General features: G+C 39.7%; 2 protein-coding genes across 2 annotated transcripts; one reads left to right on the top strand and one right to left on the bottom strand.

Moving 5' to 3' along the window:
• Nucleotides 1-2,140: 2,140 nt before the first annotated feature.
• LOC135336769 (uncharacterized) lies at nucleotides 2,141-8,715 on the top strand. The gene is made up of 6 exons (XM_064532623.1): nucleotides 2,141-2,547; nucleotides 5,104-5,140; nucleotides 5,403-5,541; nucleotides 6,035-6,880; nucleotides 7,838-8,030; nucleotides 8,404-8,715. Exons 1-6 carry the CDS (start codon nucleotides 2,255-2,257, stop codon nucleotides 8,477-8,479), a joined length of 1,584 nt encoding a protein of 527 aa, XP_064388693.1. The 5' UTR covers nucleotides 2,141-2,254; the 3' UTR covers nucleotides 8,480-8,715.
• A 1,047-nt stretch (nucleotides 8,716-9,762) lies between these two features.
• Nucleotides 9,763-20,600, bottom strand: LOC135336768 (cyclin-dependent kinase 14-like). The gene is made up of 12 exons (XM_064532622.1): nucleotides 20,127-20,600; nucleotides 15,564-15,778; nucleotides 14,893-15,048; nucleotides 13,727-13,898; nucleotides 13,277-13,371; nucleotides 12,696-12,882; nucleotides 11,617-11,737; nucleotides 11,212-11,305; nucleotides 10,957-11,020; nucleotides 10,852-10,900; nucleotides 10,519-10,658; nucleotides 9,763-10,040 (listed from the first exon to the last, which is right to left on the bottom strand). The coding sequence occupies exons 1-12, from the start codon at nucleotides 20,458-20,460 to the stop codon at nucleotides 9,997-9,999; spliced, it is 1,671 nt and encodes a 556-aa protein (XP_064388692.1). The 5' UTR covers nucleotides 20,461-20,600; the 3' UTR covers nucleotides 9,763-9,996.
• Nucleotides 20,601-20,607: the final 7 nt, after the last annotated feature.

Here is a 20,607-nt window from a genome sequence, read left to right on the forward strand (position 1 = left end):
GAGAGTAACGTGCATGACTTCCTGTATCTGTCACAAGCTTGGAATTTGCACACTGACCAATCCAAGTGTGGGTGATGTAATCTACTTTCTGTCACAAGCTTGGAATTTCAAGCTTGTGACAGATACAGGAAGTCACGTTACTCTCCGCATACATCTGATACACAGTATCCCTACGTTCGATACTCTCTCTATATCATATACTCTTGCTTATAGTCATACTTCACTCAATTTATAACCATAGGATCCATTATCAAAAAGCGCATCTATAATTATACCTATACTATAGGTACCAGTGTCAATGTAAAGATTACCACATACTGTAGATTTGCACTATCACACATGTATACGTAATAGGTACCAAGCTGTATTGTCCCCTTTCTGCATGCAGGGGCGAATCCAGGAATTTTGAAAAGGGGGGGGCAGTTGGTCAAAAGTTTTTTTTAAAGCCCAGCCAGTGTACATGTAGCTTTTCTGATCATGGATTGATTGATGACAGTATTACATATAGTAGCAGGAGATAGCAGAAAAATGGATAGAATAATCTTATTCTTCAGCTTCAAAAGTCTTACAACTAGAGATCGTCTGCTGTTCTGCATGCTGCTCTAAGCCATACCCACTTCGTAAGCTAGTTTTATTCGAGCTGGTCAGAAAGGGGGGGGCACGTGCCCCTTGTGCCCTGCACTTGATCCGCCACTGGCATGTATATTAGATGGCCTGGGAGCCTATATATAGCCTCGTTCCCAGGCCTTCCTTGAGCCACAAATCTCCTTTAGTATGCATCTATTTCTAATTAAATAAACAGAGCCTGTGTGGAGATGCATGACCACTATTAGTAGGATGCATGCATGCAATCGTGACACGATCATGCATGCATGAGCTTATCAATTTGAACTTAGATCTACCGTACTTCTTCTAAAAGAGTAATAATAATATTGGTTAGAAATAATGAAAGCACCGCAGATGCTGATGCCTCAGTGAAGATGCCAAAGCTACATAACATAAAGCTACTAATAGCTTATACACATGATAATTTTGCTGCATGCAAAAACTCACAGAGTGGGTAATGATCACCATTATTATTGTTAAAAACGATCGATGCCAAAAGTTCAAGTCTAAAATTACTGGCTGCATTAGCAGAGCCTTGCAGCTTTCTTCTCACTCTTGCAGCTACCATGGAATAACTAGCGTTTTTTAGTGCAGAGCTAACTACTAAGTAGAGTAGCAACACTCGGTAAACAAGTTTGGCTACGTGCTCTTCTGAAAAGGCTGCAATGGCATTCCAAGTAGGCATAACTCGAGAACAAAGCATTATTTTGCAAATCCACGAATTAAAATCCAAGTAAACATGACTATAGAAGCCTATAGAAACTCTTACTTGCACTTGATTCATTCTTGAGCAGCTGTAGCAGTCTACACACACACACAGACACACAAACACACTACCGTATATACCTCGCTTGCGCATGCATGCGCACCGAGGCATAATTAGTACCAGTATTACCTACATGTACTCCATAGTAGTCTGCTCAGTACAGAAGTCAGATGCAACTCAGACTGCTCCAGAACTGAAGTCATGAAGTGACACTTGTTTAGTGCATCAAACAGTACTAGCACTGCAGTCGGTTGGGTTCACAGCATTCGCTTAGAACCTCAGCTTTCATCAGCACACACGGGAGCATTTCGGCTGGCCTGTAAAATGGAAAAACAATTAAACTAACGAAGGTTTGGGGAGGGTGTACTACTAAGACAGTGGGCTATTTTTTTAATTGCATGCGATAATTATGCATCATCATTGTATGGAGTAATTACAGAGTCCCACGGCACCTACGCAATAATTTCATGCATGCAGTGATATTAAATTCCAAGTAAACATGACTAGAAGCCTATAGAAACTCTTACTTGCACTTGATGTACCATGTACCAGTGTGATGCCAGTGTTCGTGATGACAGTGAGACAGTCACTCAGTGATACCATGGCCAGTGATGCCTGCAGCATGCTAGCCTCGATTCAAGGCCTATTAAAATACCTATTTAATCTGCCTGGAATCTAGGCTAGCAGCACTGTACTAGCATGCAGTGATTTTTCTTCAGGTGGGCGTTTTCTCAAATTAGCTTGCCTACATGGCGATCATTTCCTTATGAATAGATATTGATGATAGTGCAATTTTTAGTACATGTATAATGTTAATGGTACATGGTACAGCTAGCCAGCTATAGCTAGCTACCAGCCTAATGTCAGTAACAGAGCTCTAGAATGTCACAAGAAAACTCTACTTTGTCCCCCCGAGAGCAAGACTCTACGTACAACACTCCACAGCACCCAGAGCACCCAGTTGATTGCATTGCCCTATCACTAGATGACCACCAAGAAGATACTGAGAGTCCACCAACTAGCTCTCTATTTCTGTGTCACTCTAATCTGAGTGCTCTGTTGGAAACAGCCACTGGTCTGTCACTAGGGGTAACCTCGGGAGAGCCTCAGGGTCGTGTTTGTGAGGGACCTAGAGAGGGATGTAACGTTGCCGGAACACAGCAGAGCTCTAGAAGGTGAGTGTGTATTGTATTGATACTACTAAAGGTGTATTAACGTTCACAGTTGTGTACCTGTATTCAGCCTAAAAATGGGGAAAATATGCATTCTGGGCAATGCAGTCGGTAGGTTTCTTGCTTCTTGTTAATATTAAAGAATGTATGTTTGGGATTGTAAAATGTATATGTAAGCTTGCAGTTAGTTTTATATCAAGGGTGTATAAGCTACAGTAGTTGGGGCTTACAGCACTACCCTAGCAGTATTATGATTCCTGGAATCACAAGTACTGTGTTGATTTATTATAATTTCTTTCACTCATAGCATCCCATTAACAAATGATTTGGTTATTCATTAATGCCATTAGAACATTGGAGCTGTGCCAAATTCACGATTCTCTTTTTTTAGTATGCATTATGTATTGAAACTATAGTGTACGTAGTAAGAAAGTTTACTTTTGTGGAAGTTAGTTTTTACCTCATTGTTTACATTCAGGATGTCTTGTGTGCTTGCATGTGCTCTCAGCATGCTTCACTTATTGGTAATAGACTACCTAACTGTAGTGTTACTTTGTACATGCAGTGTTGCCTTTGTACATGCAGTGTTGCCTTTGTACATTAGTGTTGCCTTTGATCATTTCCACCCCACTTGTCCAACTCAATTAGTTTTGTGAAATTCACTGCTGCAGCATTAGCTCTCGTTTAATGGCTGCTTTGCTCAACAAGATATTAACCACTAATCACATGTACATGCGCATGTATGCTTTTGTGGGCATGTGCAAGTGGGGTATAAGGTAGTGTGTCCATGTATAGACACTGCTGCTCAATGATCAATGAAGTGCTAGTAGTAAGAGCTTCTACATGTATATTCCCCACCAATAAACTTTTGTTTTCAAAGGTTTTATGAAATTTATAACTAAGCAAAATGGAATGTACATCAACCTTTGAAGAAGACATAATATTGCATATCACTATGGTTGCCATGGTGTCTCATAGATAACCTATTACTGTAAACATTGAGTTCACCTATCATTTAATATAAAGTGAGTTAACAGTTAATTAATTTGCCCCAAAGAATATTTACAGCGTGTGTTAAATCTGTAGTCGGCCTATTTATTAAATCCAAAGAGGCCAAAGAGGGACGACTATGGAAGGTTTTCTTTATTTACACTTTGCCTATTTTCTATGAAGAATTTGATTGCTTTAATAAATAACTAATTGAGAAATTTTTGACGTTAGCATCAATTGAAGATTGTGTTTACTGCGAGGCTTTATTTAGCTAGTCTTGTGATCTCAAATTAGCTCCCTAGAGACATCACAGTGTGTTCAGTTGCCAAGCTTAAGTCAAGCTTACATTGTATTAGTAAATCATTCGTTACATTGTTATGATTTGTATCTTCACACAAAAAGTAACAGTCATCAGATGGAGACATGTACGTACAGTACATGCTACTGTAACAGTACATACTCATAGCACTGACCTATATTTCGATTGATAAATCATTTCAATTTTGTCGCATTATATAAATATTGTCAGACTACTTACATTGTACCTGTTGTACATGTGAGTTTCCCATGCATCAAAATGTAAGCTTAAGTCTGGGTCCTTGTTGAACAGTGAGAATCTCTAGAGGGAGAGATAAGGTACATTTAATTTACTCCCACCTTTAGGCACTATCTAATGTTGTGGTGTGACCACACTGTACCCTCTCCCACCTTGGTTTCCTTATCTTATGTTGTATATCAGCTGGAGTCACTGGGTGACCACATTGTACCCTCTCCCACATTTTAGGCCTTTTGAGGTTAATTGGTGTTCTCTGTAATAGTATTCATAGCTTCCTTAATTAGATATAGCAAGTGGGCTACATCTAGGCTTGAGGCTATTATGCTCCAAATTTTACCGATTATTCTATTCTCCAATTCCCAAGCTATAGCCTATTATTCTCAGTGATTTAGCCCATTATTCTCATAAAAAAATTATTATTTTTCATTAAAATCACAATAAAAATCATATTTTGATAAATTGCAACACAAGGAAGTCTCTACATAATGATATAATAATGTACATAGTCCTGAAGAGCATTGTCTTGCTGATCACCAAACGAAGTGCCTTGAGTTGATCCAACATCTATATGTCTCTACTTGTTGGAACTGGAATTGGCTTCAGTAGGTTCAGTAATCTAATCTCTTGATTTTCTTCAGATTCCATATAAAGTACTAGCAGTCTACTATACTGTCTATGGTCTGTCTTTACCGGTAAGGCTAGCTAGCTAGCTAGCTGCAGTCTAGTCCAGAGATCAGATCAGAGCTAGAGTACAATCAATGGTAATTGTGCTTTATTTAGAATGCTAACCACGTGGCATAATTATTCCCACCCACTCTACCGTTTATTCCCGCATAATTCCTAATGCTCCAAGCTACCCATTATTCTCAAAATTATGCTCGCATAATCGCCGCATCCCTAGCTACATCTGTAAAAATACCCATTATCCGTAGCACTCATGCACACACACACACACACACACACACACACACACACACACACACACACACACACACACACACACACACACACAGGCCGGAACAAGAACTAGTGAATCAGCGAGAAATACAGGTACATTGTACAGTGTGCGGATTGTGATATCAGTGATATAATAATTATACGTGTACTTTACTCACTGACTGGCATGGATCATATCTCTCATTTAGTTTTACAGTGCTTTGTTTTGCAGTTTACTATTATCAGTTCCCAGGTCAACTCACTGTTTCCAGCTGAGTGCCTTGTTGTACTTTACTTATTTAATATTGTTGTATTTATAACATGTTTACAATATCAACCAGTTCCTGCATGTACACATGTATAATTTCTCACACAGTCTGTTGAGATTCACTTGCCATTGGACAGTTACCATGGCGTCCATGATCCGAGGCTCCCCCAGTTGGCCCCGCCCATTCCAGTAAGCACACTCTGTGAGAAGACTACCACTTCTCAGCCGACCACACCCACCCCTCATGGTGATTATCTATTATGGTCACTCTACATGTATGTTTAAGCTGGTCACTCTCTATTATACATATACAGCCAGGTTAACTAATAGGCTCATAATACATGGCGTACATGCATGTACATGTAGCGTGAGTTTCAACCTGTGTACATTATAGCCAGTGATGGTGTGCCTAGTAGAAACTGATTACAATGTAAATTGTACTATTTATTGTTATGTACTGTATTTTTGTAGGTGAAGATTGTACGTACAGTAGGGTACAGACATAATTATAACTGATCGATATGTGTTATGTTTTGTATTGTAGTGCATGTAGGGCTCATGTTGTGTACTGGCACTCAGACTTTGTATAATCAGACACTCACTTAAATTTATACGAACTGTATGGCTGCACAGTTCAGATGCGATTGTCCGCCCAACAACAGAAGCCTTACTCTAGTCCCCTGATCAATCTTTAGTTGGTAATTTGATTACCCTTTATTCAATTTCACACACACACGCAGCTCTTCTGTTGGCCCCACGTACCCTTCATCACTCCCCTGTACGAACTCGAGGTGAACCCTCACACATCTCACACCATCACAGCTCTCCCATACACCCACGTCCCGAACATGCCTCTGATCGTTTGCTATGTTCACAAATAAGCATTCCCATGGACCAAATCGACGAAGAGGAGGCATCTCAAGTGAGTGTTGCCTCTCGGTCGTTCCCCTACTCTCAACGCAGCAGCATGGCTTCATCGATGTCCTCCATGCCCACTAACGAAGGGGAAATCCCTTACAACTTTTACCGGCCGGATTCATTCCAAACCCATTCCCGGAATGTATCCGAGACGCCATCTTTACCCCCATTCCACTGTTCGAGTACATCTTCAGCATATCATTCAAGAAACTCATCATTCGGTTCTCAATTTAGTAGTTCGTGTTTCGAATCTGATAGTGTTTTGACTGATATTGATTCTTGTCTAGCGGCGCACTCTGGTAGCCATGGAGATATCAAACATCCAATCAGATTGCAGGATCCCCGTATTTTAAGACTGAGTGAATCATCACACATGTCATACACTTCTGAATGGAGCTTACGTCATCACATGAATCGACCTATCGGATTATCCAATCAATCCCCGAACCTCGATGAAACACTTCAACATATGGAAAGTTTCGAGGAACGCAAGAAGCTAGCCAAACTCAAGACCTCTGAATGGATCAAGAGACAGTTGAATGTGTGTAGAGACTCTGTAGTGCAAGTTAAAGTGAGCTCCAAGACCAAACACGTAGTGCACTTCAATGTGAGGGCTGGGGACGTGATTGTGTGGGAGTTTGCCACCAAGAAGAAGGACATTGCCTTTGGTGAGCTATAATACCTGATTGTAATATTAGTGTTGAGTTTGTGTGTAGATAGTTAAGCCATAGCATATAATGGTCAATAAGTCAATGGTCTACATGTCATGTATACCATTGTGAATTTGTTTTTCATTATTATATAATACGGTAGTGTGTTTGTGTGTCTGTGTGTCTGTGTACAGCTGCTCAAGGATCAATGAAGTGCAAATAAGAGTTTCTATAGGCTTCTAGTCATGTTTTCTTGGATTTTAATTCGTGGATTTGCAAAATAATGCTTGGTTCTCGAGTTATGCCTAGTTTTGCTTACTTAGAATGACATTGCAGCTTTTTCAGAAGAGTGCGTAGCAAATCTTGTCTGTGGAGTGTTGCTACTCTACTTAGTAGTTAGCTCTGCACTAAAACGCTAGCTATTGGTAGCTGCAAGATGAGAAGAGAGCTGCAAGGCTCTGCTGATGCATCCACTATAATTTTAGACTTGGACTTTTGGCATCGATCGTTTTTTGAAAAATCATGGTGGATCATTACCCACTCTTCGAGTTTGCCTGTGATTCTGGATTCTCTGCCAATGCAGTAACATAAATCAGTAATGCAAAAATGTTCATCAAGATGTATAATAAGTTGTGTATAAGCTATTGCTAATAGCTAGTAGCTTTATTATGTTATTTTGCTTTGACACCTCCACCGAGGCATCAGCACCCGTGGTGCTTTCATTATGACCGTACAATTTTGTTTTAATGTATATAGTTATTGTAAATGTTGTGTCAAGATATTGGGCCGACATAAATTTTGTAGCGTACATGTACAAACAGATGCATGTACCTTACAGAGTAAAGAGTGTACATGTACCTCCCAGAGTACCTGTATGTACATGTATATACTGCACTGTCATCCATGTAGCACTGTCATCCATGTATTGCAATTGCTGAGTCAGTGGTATTTAACCATAATTCACTCTCTCTACAGGTGTACTGTTTGAAGCCACACAAGTGGCCACAGTGGACCCCAATGAAGCCACGGAAGAGCAGTGCCCCGAAGACAAGATAGTATCCATTCTGCCAATGTTCCGGATGAACACTCACACACGACCTGTGTTTGGCACACACACCACAACTCGCGACGGCGTCTACGAGATTGTCTTTGATAACACGTACTCTAGGTGAGGGTGTTTGTGTGATGTAAACATGTGTTGCATTTGTATAGTCGGTGAGAGCATCCATGCACGTACATGTACATGTAAAGACAGTACACTAAGTAGAGGCAGGATGTTTTGGGCATATGTAGACTCATGATTCCATTTGTCAAAAAAATTAATGTTGGGGACTGAATGCAGGTGGTGCAATTATTAATTTCTCAGAGTGTACAAGGAGGTTAATATAACATACATACATTTCTATAAGAATAATTATATAGGCATGTATGAATTGGTGTTTTTGTACCTTAATTATTATGTACACGGCTTCACCACTCACCCACCCCACCCCCACACACCACACACACACTCACATGCACACACTTCTCTCTCGCTTCAGGTTCTTCGCTAAAGAGTTGTTCTACAGAATCACTACCCAACCTCTCGAACCAAACTCAAATTATTCGCAACAGTGAGCAGTTCTTTGAAATTACTTGCTCTTGTTACGTACCATTCTTGTTATTGCTTAATTAAATCTTTTTATATCAGCGCGCACAACACTAAATCTCTGCAAATGTCTTATATCATGATTAGCATTTTTAGAACTTAGTCAATTGAGGTAGTATAATTATGCGTTGTCACCATTCTCTCATCAGATTTAAATGATGATGTACGTGCTGCCAATAATAATAACATTATTAATTATCACCAACATCTGAATGAAATTTTAATTTTTTGCTATACCGTATATCTTCTGACAGCAAAAAATAATTATTTTGGAAATTGTCTGGGTATAATTGGAACAGATTTTTATAGAGCATGAGAAGTGTCCGTAATTAGAACAAGCAAGCAGCTGCATGCGAGCTAGCTAAGTTTTAGGTAGGATTGAATAGTTGCACTAACTATCTAAAACTAGCTACTCAAAGCTATCTAACTGCAGCACTCTAAGTCTTACTTGCCGTCTATGAATGGTAACTCAACTTTTCAAGGTAGATTGTCCAGATATTTAGAACAAATGTAATATATTAAGTACTGGAGTGTCCATTGTATTAAAACAACGAAAATTGCCCAAAAGAGTGTCCGGGGTAATTAATTAGAAGTGTCCGATAAATTAGAAGATATACGGTACCTATAATTATATTATGCAGTAGACTCTCGCTATATTCCGGCTTTCTGAAGTATATAGCCGTATACTGGGCTGCCCCAAACTAGGTTTTCAATGCACGTTTATTACGGCCAGATTTGATGTTTTGGGTGTGGTTTTTGGCGGATAAAATTGGATACAGAGCTAGCAGAATGATTCGATCATTATCTTTCATTGTCCTCGAGACAGAACCACAATCATTAAATTCAAGGTACATGTATATATTATATGAGGTAAGGTCATTTTTTTAGCCATGGCTATTTTCTAAAAGATGTATGGCCAACTTGCTATTCCGGCCAAGTTGCACTGTCCGTATAATATAGGATGGCCGGATTAATTAACGAGAGTCTGCTGTGTAGAGGGTTATTTTCGTATGGTGGAAATTTTCGTATTTAGAGGATCATCCAAAAATTAAAACTGCAAAAATTTTCTACAACAGGTCTGTCTACATCACTATTCTAAATTCTGAATTGTACGAATAATTATTTAGAACACGACGGTAATTGTGGGTAGTTCATATATAATTATTATACGAAAGTTTGCACTTATGTACGAAAATTACTCGTTGGCTGCCTTTTCTTCAGGTGGTTGTTATATAAGAGCTGCATGAAAGGCTCCGGTATGCAAGAAAAAAAATTATTACTCCTTATTTTATGCAAATTAGAACACTCAATTATATATATTAAAACACAGACAACAAAACAGACGAAATAAGTGCACTGAATAGTATAATATAGCTATGGTCGGAAATTGATTCATGAATCGCTGAGCGGTACACATAAAATAATAGTATGCGGAGACACACACGAACACACACGCAGTTAAAAATAAGTCCGAGTGTGCAGAATTTCAACTGTGGAAAGTGATACCAGGAACAACGTATATTGAGGTACCTGCAGAGGGAGAGAGCATGGGGTAAAATAGTAGGAGTAATTATATAGTCATGTGACAAGACATAATTATAACATTCATTTGTGGGGGCTTGACAGAGAGTGAAAATGCATGTATGGGTACATGCATAATTATGTACATGTAATTAAACCCTTGCTGCATAACGTTAAGACCCACACAAATATGTTATTATCTGTAGCAAAAAGTTCATAAATTCTGTACGTAATTACACTGTACATAGCAATGAACGAGGGAGTTGATACTATATAGTCTAAGAACCAACCAGGTAAAAGATTAAATTAGTAAGCACAGTGAACCTGTTATACAATAGTGGTCACTCTTGCATTATTGGATGGTATATAGAGGGTATATAGAATAACAGAGGCTAAACATATAAACGAGGTAGCCTATGGTGACCACAATAGATTTCACTGCACATGTATACATGCACACCCTGACTCGACATAGTTTTAGACTTACTGTCGGGAATAGTGTTCACAAACTTGGGAAACAATGAAAAATACTCGTGCTCAAGGGCGTCATTTGCGGAGATCCTCCGAGAGGGTATCAACTGGATCATGTGAGTAGCCAGGTCACCTGCTCTCAGGGACGTCGACAGCCTGGTGTGTGGGGGGGGGGGGGGAGATTGGTATCAAAATATGGAAAAATGACTGAAAATGTTATCATGCATTAAAGCCAAGTATAGGCATGTGGGCTACACGTACACTTAGAACTGTGTGCTATCATAAGTACATTTATCTCGAGCACTGCAGACTACATAAACATGTACTGTACTAAATTAATGATGCTCACATTGGTGACACTGCCTCCAGCTGTCTTGTCGGGCATATCTTGAAGTGATCTGTATGGTGAGAAAATGGTGACAAATCGATCAGGTCAGTTTATAGGAGGTCTTACATGGTTTGTACTCGGGATAGGACGACACTCCCGGCCACGTCTCCTCTGTGGGGGTGCCTAGGACCTGTGGGGGTACATAATTATGAGTGTATCATTATTAATAAGCTGTGAGTATATACATGTACACTGTAGTATCGAAACTATATTCCATTATCCTAATGTTTGCAGAATCAAATCAAGCAGATACATGCACACTTGAAACAAGATGAAACCTACTCCATGGAATGATTATAGATACTTTTATAGTGCACTTACACCCCATATCTTATTGAGTTGATCTGGTACTCCCTTGATTCCTGGGAACAGTGGCTTCCCCGTCAGCATCTCCACAAATATACAGCCAACACCCCTGTGCATGTGAGTGCTCAGTTTATAACAGCTCATTTCATGATCTTAATGGCCACTACTGAAGAAAAGCCAGCTGTGCAGGCACCTAAGTGTACAAAGCCTATGCACCTCTGAATACTTGTTCCCTAAAGATGTCTGAGTTAATTCCACTACTTGAGGATCGATATACAATACCAGCTAACTCAGGATATAGTTTACACGTACATACATGTACAGTGTATGTAAAAGCTGGTAAGGCATCATCTAAGCACAAGTAGTCTGTCATGGTAAAGCATTATATGGAAATGGTCATCAGCTTAATAATTATCTTACCACATGTCCAGAGGTGTGGAGTAATCAATGGAGCCCATGAGAACATCAGGCGGTCTGTACCAGAGTGTGACCACCTCATGAGAGTAGGTATGTGTCGGTACTGACTTGGCACGGGCCAACCCTGTGAGTGTGTGTGTGTGTAGGGGGAAGGGGATCCGGAGGTGATTGTGTGACAGCTACTGTATAATGTATATACAATTATGCAGTGAAACGTTGCGAATACAATTCACAACAGGTGTTCCTTATTCAGAGGAAACGTTTGGGATAGAAGCACTGCATGTCCTTTGTAGAGGAGTATTCAAGATACATCCTCAATACATACCAACTAACATACTAGACATTTCCTGGTAGAAGTTTTCTGTAACTAAAGAAATATACTCAATTAACGAGTGCAGCGTGTGTTTGCCAACAAATGTGCGCAGGAAGCTATACCATACTAGAAGTCTGTCTCTACCAGTACAATAGTGTATCCACCATGCATCATGTACTTTAATGCATATACAGCATTCCATTTTTATAGACTCCACAATTCTGTCTCACTGGCCAGATACCGCACAAATAAAACCAAGTTGCTAAGCACCAACTAACACCTGTTACCTAAATGTACTAGTAGGAATTGATGCTATTGCAGTCCTGACTGAAACCCGTGCAACAGTTCTGAGACTCAAAGGAAGCTTTATAAGATATGTGAAGGCACTGTAGGTCCCACCTAGTTAGTTACAAAACAACACCTCGACAAAGACAACCTCCGTATAATGATGATCAAAATTATAATTTCAAATTTTTAAGGGTAAAGTTCCACTGTATATGTACGTATACAGAAGTACCGTATAGCGGGTAATTATTCGTGGTTGTGAGCAATATTTAGTCATTTTGTGGATAATATTTTCGTGGTTGCTGCTTGCACTGCAGGTAAAGGTAGGCAAGGTCGCTTCATTCGTGGGTAAAATATTTGTTGTCAGACCTTCAACCACGAAAACCACGAATATCTTGCACCACGAAAATTACCCGCTGTACGGTACTGGTACCTGATTAATCATTTATACTTTGTCTAGTTAATGATCTTTACCAACACTCACCAAAATCAGCCAGTTTCAGCTCCCCAGTGTTGCTGATGAGGAGGTTCTGTGGTTTCAGGTCTCTATGCAATATCTTCCTCTTGTGACAGAATGCCAGTCCCCGTAGCAACTGGTACATGAACAGCTGTACATTGTGTGGGTCCAATGGTCCGGGATGCTTCTCCATATAGCGACTCAAGTCCGTGTCCTAAGTAAGTAAGGTGTACAGTGTGTATGTACATGTACATGTATATAGAACACGGCTGACACATGTACATGCATGGCCGACACATGTACATGCATGTGCCATTGTTACTAACTGTAGTAGGTATAGGAGAGTTTTGGCTACTTAAGGATTGAGTATGTGTGGCGGGTCATTGGGGCGTGACTTACATTGTATTCCTATTAGGACTACCCCCATCAATACATACCATCAAAAGTATTAGCACAAAATGTACATACAAGTGTATACACACAATTAAATTAATAGGAGGAGCACTTGTTGTTAGAAAAACACCTTAATGCATAATTAAGTATAATGGTACAGTAAGTGTACAGTAAATGACATGTACATGTAGACTGTGCACACTGTCCTAACTCACCACGCATTCGAAGACAAATGTTAGATTGGTGGCAGTGTGTACGATGTCGTGCAGCGTCACAATATTAGCATGCTTGAGTCCTTTGAGCAGAGAGGCTGTGCATGTGTGTGTGTGTGTGTGTGTGTGTGTGTGTGTGTGTGTGTGTGTGTGTGTGTGCGTGCGTGCGTGACAGACAATGATCCGAGAATTTATTGGAATCAATTAGCATGTACAGTTTGTAATTCGAAGGCAGCTACAAAATGACTAGTATACATGACTGTATGTATATACTATCACAGTCATTGTACATGTATGAGCCAACAATTACATGTAAACTACACATGTACATACTATACTCTAATTACAAGGGAACAAAGAGTACAGCTGGTACATGAACATAATGTTTAGGGACTACCAGCCCGTAATGTTCTGTACTATACAGTTAATTTTTTTATTACAACACACCCTCACCTTCTCTAATGGCTGTGAATGGTGTCCCCTCTTCGGCGTTGAGACGTATCTCTTTCATAGCAACCGACTGTCCGTTGATGTTACTGATACCGCGGTACACAGTCGCGTACGACCCCTCCCCCAGAGCTTCCAGCTTATGGTATGTCTCTAGGCGACCAAATGGAGATGATGCCTGGAATAGAAAATTGCAATAAACTATTATACCAAAACTGGATGGTTACCTGCAAAGGATGCCTATACACCTACTGAAGTCAAAATCATTATACAAGCTACGTGTACAACACATCTAACATCTAACGAGAAATGTACATGTAGCATTACAGATTTACAGATCTGTCAAGCAAATAAACAATTCAGTCTTATTCTTCAAAACATGTTTTCCCACGTGTACTTCCTCATACAAGTAATCAATGTTGCCCCCCAAACCACTGACTAGATCAAAGCAGCTCACTACCAGTACAGCTGACCTCTTCAATGAGCCACACTTCTCATCACACCTGTACATCTTGTATACAAACAGCTTTAGGCCCACAAAGTGTTTTTGGGATTGGCGTCTACAGTGTACATGTGTTACAGGGCAGACTGCCAACTGTTAACGCACACACCCACATTACCATGCACCCGTCAACAGACACTAGGATTAAGTGGGCTTCTATTTTCACTGTCCCAGCTGTAAGTTCAGCCAGCTAGTAATAATGGTATTCAACAACACTTGTATTGAAACCACTTGACTACATGTACACTATTGTGAAATGCACCAAAACGGATGTCCCTCTATTTAATCATTAAGAGAAATCTTCTGCATAATACCATACATTATACTTATAGCCTCCTTTAAATTTAAATTATATTTAGGGGACAAAGTCGAGTAGATAGTTACAGTGTTCAATATAGATAACATACAACTTTAGACCATAAATTATACGTGTAATTATACACTGGTTGCAGAGTCTTCTTTGCGTTAATATACAGCCTACAGTGTAGCTTGCTATTCTAAATAATAGTTATACGCTGAGTCTAAGGTCTCTATGGGATTATGAGACCCTGAGGGCCCGAGGCTGTCGCATCCCGAGCGTAGCAAGACATGTGATTTTTTGCTCCACTGATCTCATAGTTACAGTTTTACATACGTGTACATAAAATTAATGAGCTCTCAATAAGTTTACCTCAGAGTATCTCCTCCTCGGTATTGATCCCGTGGACCCGAATGCCTTGGTAGGGGGTCGGATGGGATGGGAGGGGCCAATGGTGGCGTACGAGGGGGGTTGGCTAGACACAGAGGTTCTTTCCGTGGGGATTATCTCTTCTGTGGGACTAAAGGCCTGCAGAGAGATAAAAGGAATTAATGAACTATGAACTATTGAGAATGGATCCCACTATATTATACATGTACAGTTACATGTACACAGTTCCAATAACAATGTTTTCTACATGTACACAGTATGTAGAAAAGACAGTTCACAGATTTTCAACAAGCCCCATGAATATTTCAGTCGCAAAACGCGTAAATGCACTACAGTTCAATTATTATAAACAAACAGGATCGAGGCTGCAACTCTGGTAAAATGTTATCCAGGGTTGTATTAGCATTTGGTGCATACAATGTACAATGTGGGTGCGATCTCAGACAGCCTAAAAACACTAAATTTCTTAGAGGGGAGATTCCCTAGACCTCCCTAAGATGTGCGATAGCACAGGGATATACGTACAGCGCTCTCCCCACTCCAAATTTGCATTAACAAAAATACAAAACATTATTTTTTGATCCTTAAAAATTATGCCTGCTACACAGTTCTATTAAGGTAGCTACTGTAAACACGCTGTATAATGTACTCACCAATGATTTTGGTCGTTGTGTTCGTCGTTTACTGGCAGGTGGTCTCTCGACAGACCCAGCGGTGGTGGGGCTGATCTCACGAGGGGAGGGGGAGGGGTCTTTGGGGCTGGGACTGACACTAAGTCGCAGGAAACCCTCCGATAGTCGTCTCTTGAGTTTCTTGATACGGCTCTCTTTGAGGATGTTCGTCTCACTGTGGATACGCTTAGAGGGGGCTGTGTGTGTGTGTGAGGGTGTGTGAGTGTGTGTGTGTGTGTGTGTGTGTGTGTGTGTGTGTGTGTGTGTGTGTGTGTGTGTGTGTGTGTGTGCACGTTGTTTGAGAGTGTGTGAAAGTATTATGCTCATAATAATTATGATGGAATGTTTATAATTCTGAGTTATGTCAGCTTGTGATTGGTGTGCACTGTCACATAAGGGATGCATATCATATACATAACAGGCAGTAAACGTACACTCGATCATGACCGACACAATCCCATTAAAAGTTCAAGCTACAGTAGGCCGCCCACGAGGTAAAGTTCATTTAAAGTCATACAAGTAGCACAATTACTGTACAGCATTGCACAGTTACAAGTGTTCAGATAATTAGGTAATGAGGAGCTATACATTCAGCCGGTAATTCAATTGGTGATATGTGTGGGAAGTAATGCAATAGTACTGAGAAACCACGAATGGTATGTGCATGCATGTCAGATTACTCACCTGCCCTACTTCAAAGGTGCATTTGTAATAGCGTAATTACCCGACATGAAGTGTTGCGCTGCAGCTAGTACATGACGATGTACGTAGTATAATATAGGGTTGTTGAAAAATGGGCGTAGTATTTTGTAAGATTGTAATGTACATTTCATAAAAAAATTTGAGCCAAATGTTAAAGTTATGTACATAGGCACTTCACTTCCACTTAGGCAGATCTACGGTTACAATTATCGTCACTACCTACTATGTGAGTTGGTGAACATGATAGTCTGGAATGCGTGGGAAATAGTCAGAATAAACATACCTAGGTAATCACCCGTGAAACGTTACTGACCACACTTTCAACATCTGTGGATCGATTGTTATGAGTTAGCCTGGGCTTTGTTTTGGTATATTTATAGCTAGAAAAATAAGTTATACATATTGCTAGAAACAAGCACGGTATACAATAATTATAAGCAATGCGCATATTATAAAAGTTTCCAAAGTACAATGAAACCTGTCTATTGTGGTTATCCTACATGTACCTGTACGTCACCCACCCTCTATAGTGCAGCCAAGTTAATGACCCCAAAGTCTCCATTATTATTACAGCTAGCCACTTTTGGTCTGCCCAAAGGTGATCGCTACATGTACACACGTTTCACTATTACAATGAGAGGCACAAAAGCTAGGGCCCTAGCTATTCATAAATGTACTGCACAAAGAGTAAAACGTAACGGACAATAAATAAAATGTAAACAACATCAGGTGTGATTACATGTGTTAGGTGATCTAGCACATGTTCGCATGTACCCCACACAAAGTACACCTGACTGAGGCTATGTATGACACAGGATATGGACACACACAATCACTTGTCTAGTTGAAACTTGATTACTGAGAGTGGCATGAGTTGAGAATGGGCAGTGACTGTCGATCCGTGTATTAGGACAGTGGCAAACACATGTATAGTATTTCAGTGGGTGGTCATTATAATACCAGTGAAGTGAAACCTGTCAATATGATTGTGCATGGCCACCCTTGGGCAGACAACGATGGCTCTAATAAAGAGGTGAGTGCAGAGGTGGCCTGCTACTCCAAACACATGCTATTAGACTGACAGGTTCTCTTTTAATTACTAATTATGGGGAAGCCACAGTTATAGGCATGCAATCAAATTAGCCACATAGGTTTGGTAACAAGGAGACCCATTCCGTGCCAGGCATTGTAATATAAAATGTAAGATTAGACCCACTGACACAAGCAGATATCACACTGACACACACACAAATGCGGAGAAAGTAAATAAACATGAAGACCTTGAGTCATACTCTCTTTCCGTCATGGGTAAGTCAATCAAAACATCCTAGACTACAACCAGCAGCTACATGTATAATTATAGTTCAATTCAAGGTTCTATTTTTCATGTTACAAATGTATGTATAAATGATCTCAACTTTCTGTAATTAAGGATATGTTAGAGTTACTGGGTCAATGCCAAAAGGTGTTCATCATGAAACAAGATAACGCAGAAAGTCCAATACCTTCCAATTGAACTCTACACTCTAACTATAGACAAGAGCTGCACTATACCACTGTAAGACTGGCTGACTGATGATATGCAATTACAAGAATATGATACATATGCAAAATACAGGGATCAAAGTCAGAATGTGTCATTTCGTACAACTGCCCCTCACATTGGTGAATGAGAATGGAATGCTATTTCGATTTGGGAATAAGGTGTTTCACTACAACAAATTGATGGGTATTAATTACCATCATGTATTTTTCACTAGGTATAATTATAATTAGTACAATTTTTTTACATGTATATCGATCTCTCCACAAAAAGCATAAGAACTGTACAGTAACTGTATTGCATTTGCTATAATTATAGTATACGGGATTTCAAGACAGGCTTCCACACAACAAAGACCATGTTCAGGTAACAAGTTCATGTCATGTGGCCACACCAATCACACACAGCATAGAGCAGATGTTCCAACTCCAAACAAAAGCCATTTCCAAAAATCATTACTATTATTACAATGCCACCTTAATTAAGAGGGTACCTATTGTGACACATTAATTGTGGACAGAGGCTCAGCAATAAATTTATGATCGAGGGCTGAGTACAGATCAAGTGATATAAAACCCACATTTATCAGTATTTGTTTTATATTCTAAACTGTACGTATTAAAAGGAAAACCCATACTTATCAAAACAGCTAGCTAGTGGTGCAGAGTACATCCTCAAAGGAACCACTACCAAGTATTCAAGTAGGCACTCAAGTATAAACATGGAAGCTAACGTAACACTTTAACACTCGTTTTGTTCCCATGGCATTTATCGAGGTTAATCACACGTACACGTACATCACTTTATGGCCTCCCAAAGTCAGTGGCTTCAAGAACCCCATTGTACGTACCAGGAACTCGGTGTGCATTAAAGGATTGATGTACACTGTACCAATTTAACATGTTATTAACTGTGTAGTTCAACAGTGCAGCAAAAGAAATGTTCATGCAGATACTAAAATTGTCTGCATTTAGAGGCTCCACCGGTACCAATCAGCAGCTTTGTAAGTAAATCAGTTAAGAGGCTGTCAAGTGTTAAAGCTCTTGGCAGGTACTTAAAGACCAACTTGTAAATGTGCAGTATTAACACGGACACTGGAAATTAACACCTGTGTGCAGGATACTGATACTCCATGGATAATTAATCTCTCTATTCGTCTGACAACCATTGACAGCAAAAATGGGCATTCATTAAACGATTCACATGATACCTGACATGCCTAACATAGCTTGGAGACCAGCTGGGAGTTTGTATAGCGCTACTATCATAGACCATAGAGCATTGACAACATTGTTACAGAGTACCCAAAAAGAATCCAAACATCTTTCGAAACTTGCACAGAGTAAAAATGTATGGCAATAGAAACTATGTAACGCCGCGTAAGGACTGACAATTCTAGTTAGTTGACTGGTCGGCAGTGCCTATTCTAAAATAGTCGACATTAGGGTACCTAGCCTTGAGAACTACAAGTAGGAGTGGTGGGTTGAGATGTTAAAGATGTTTTACAACAGTTGTCCTCTGAAACTCTCCCAACATGTTAGCATAATTCATGTACACATGCATAGATCTATCAATGTGCACGTATATAAGGGAGTAATTGATGATACTAAAAGACGTTGAACAATTACAGATGTATTCTGATCATTTGAGAGGTGTATAGATTAAAGGACATCTATACAACAGCACACAAACATTACATGCACATTGTATGCACAAGAATACATTGCATGTACAGTGTAACACAGTAAGTTACCTGCATGTACATGTACCGAAAATTGAAGCTAGATTGTGATAACATTAAATTGCACTGTACATGTAATACAATTGGCTTCAAATAATGAAGCACTTAGAATCTTAATAAAACTTTCCATTATAAATGTCAGTTTTCAATTTTGTGTTTGTTTCGGACAGCTAAAAAAAGCAGAGCAGCTTTCAAAACAAACAAACTTGGACAGAATGTAAACAAAATTAATGTTTGAGCTAAGAGAAGCAGCTTCTATTGTGAGGAAAAACAGAGAGATGGTAGTAGTATTGTAACCTAGCAAACATTGTACAGAGGTGTCAGCAACCACGTAAAACTGGAACTATTTTTGTACATGTAAACATCAAAATAAGAGATTTGGTTTAATGTGACTATTCTGATAGGGTAACCATGACATTCATTGTTAGCATAATATTATCTCTTCAACCCAGATTCCATGATTGTGCACAAAACAAACACGAGAATAACATACAAACTGTAACCACTTTCAGCTTTCTACTATTTTCAAAATTGCACAACCATTACATCTATCACTAACCTGACAGATAGATTCCATTGGCTGTCACGTCAGGATTGGACACGGTAAGTGTCTGTCGTCCGGGTGACCCACACGAACTTGACACGGATCTCGAAGCAGATCTTGAGCCATCTTCCCCAGAAACAGAATTCACAACTAGTCTCTGTCTGTGGTATCCATTCTGCTCTGTAGTAGAGGTAGTAGCAGTGTCTAAATTAGTTTCCTCTTCGAACACTTCTTCCAGAGAGCCTAGAGTATCCTCTGACCGTACTTTGAAGGAGAGTTGAGGTGATCTTTGAGGATTATCGAATACGTTGTCCATCCACACAGGTACTCTGCCGTAGTCAATGGCCATCACCCGCTATATAAAACTGCTTGCAAAGCTACTCTCTTGGTAGCGCTAATAGTTGGGAGCTCAGCTATAAACAGACTATGAATATTGTGCTAAATAGCTCAGCTAGTTAGACACTACATATACAAATGCACTTCATGTGTGAACTCA

Source organism: Halichondria panicea, chromosome 6 (genome assembly GCF_963675165.1).
Source record: "Halichondria panicea chromosome 6, odHalPani1.1, whole genome shotgun sequence".
Taxonomy (NCBI): domain Eukaryota; kingdom Metazoa; phylum Porifera; class Demospongiae; order Suberitida; family Halichondriidae; genus Halichondria; species Halichondria panicea.

Bases quoted from the DNA above. Each gene is read 5' to 3' on its own strand.
- LOC135336769 (XM_064532623.1), top strand. From the start codon at position 2,255: ATGTCACAAGAAAACTCTACTTTGTCCCCCCGAGAGCAAGACTCTACG. The intron at 2,548-5,103 runs GTGAGTGTGTAT...ACACACACACAG, and splicing joins ACACAGCAGAGCTCTAGAAG to GCCGGAACAAGAACTAGTGA. The intron at 6,881-7,837 runs GTGAGCTATAAT...CTCTCTCTACAG, and splicing joins GAAGAAGGACATTGCCTTTG to GTGTACTGTTTGAAGCCACA.
- LOC135336768 (XM_064532622.1), bottom strand. From the start codon at position 20,460: ATGGCCATTGACTACGGCAGAGTACCTGTGTGGATGGACAACGTATTC. The intron at 13,899-14,892 runs GTAAACTTATTG...TTTCTATTCCAG, and splicing joins CGAGGAGGAGATACTCTGAG to GCATCATCTCCATTTGGTCG. The intron at 11,738-12,695 runs GTGAGTGTTGGT...ACACACTCACAG, and splicing joins GCTGAAACTGGCTGATTTTG to GGTTGGCCCGTGCCAAGTCA.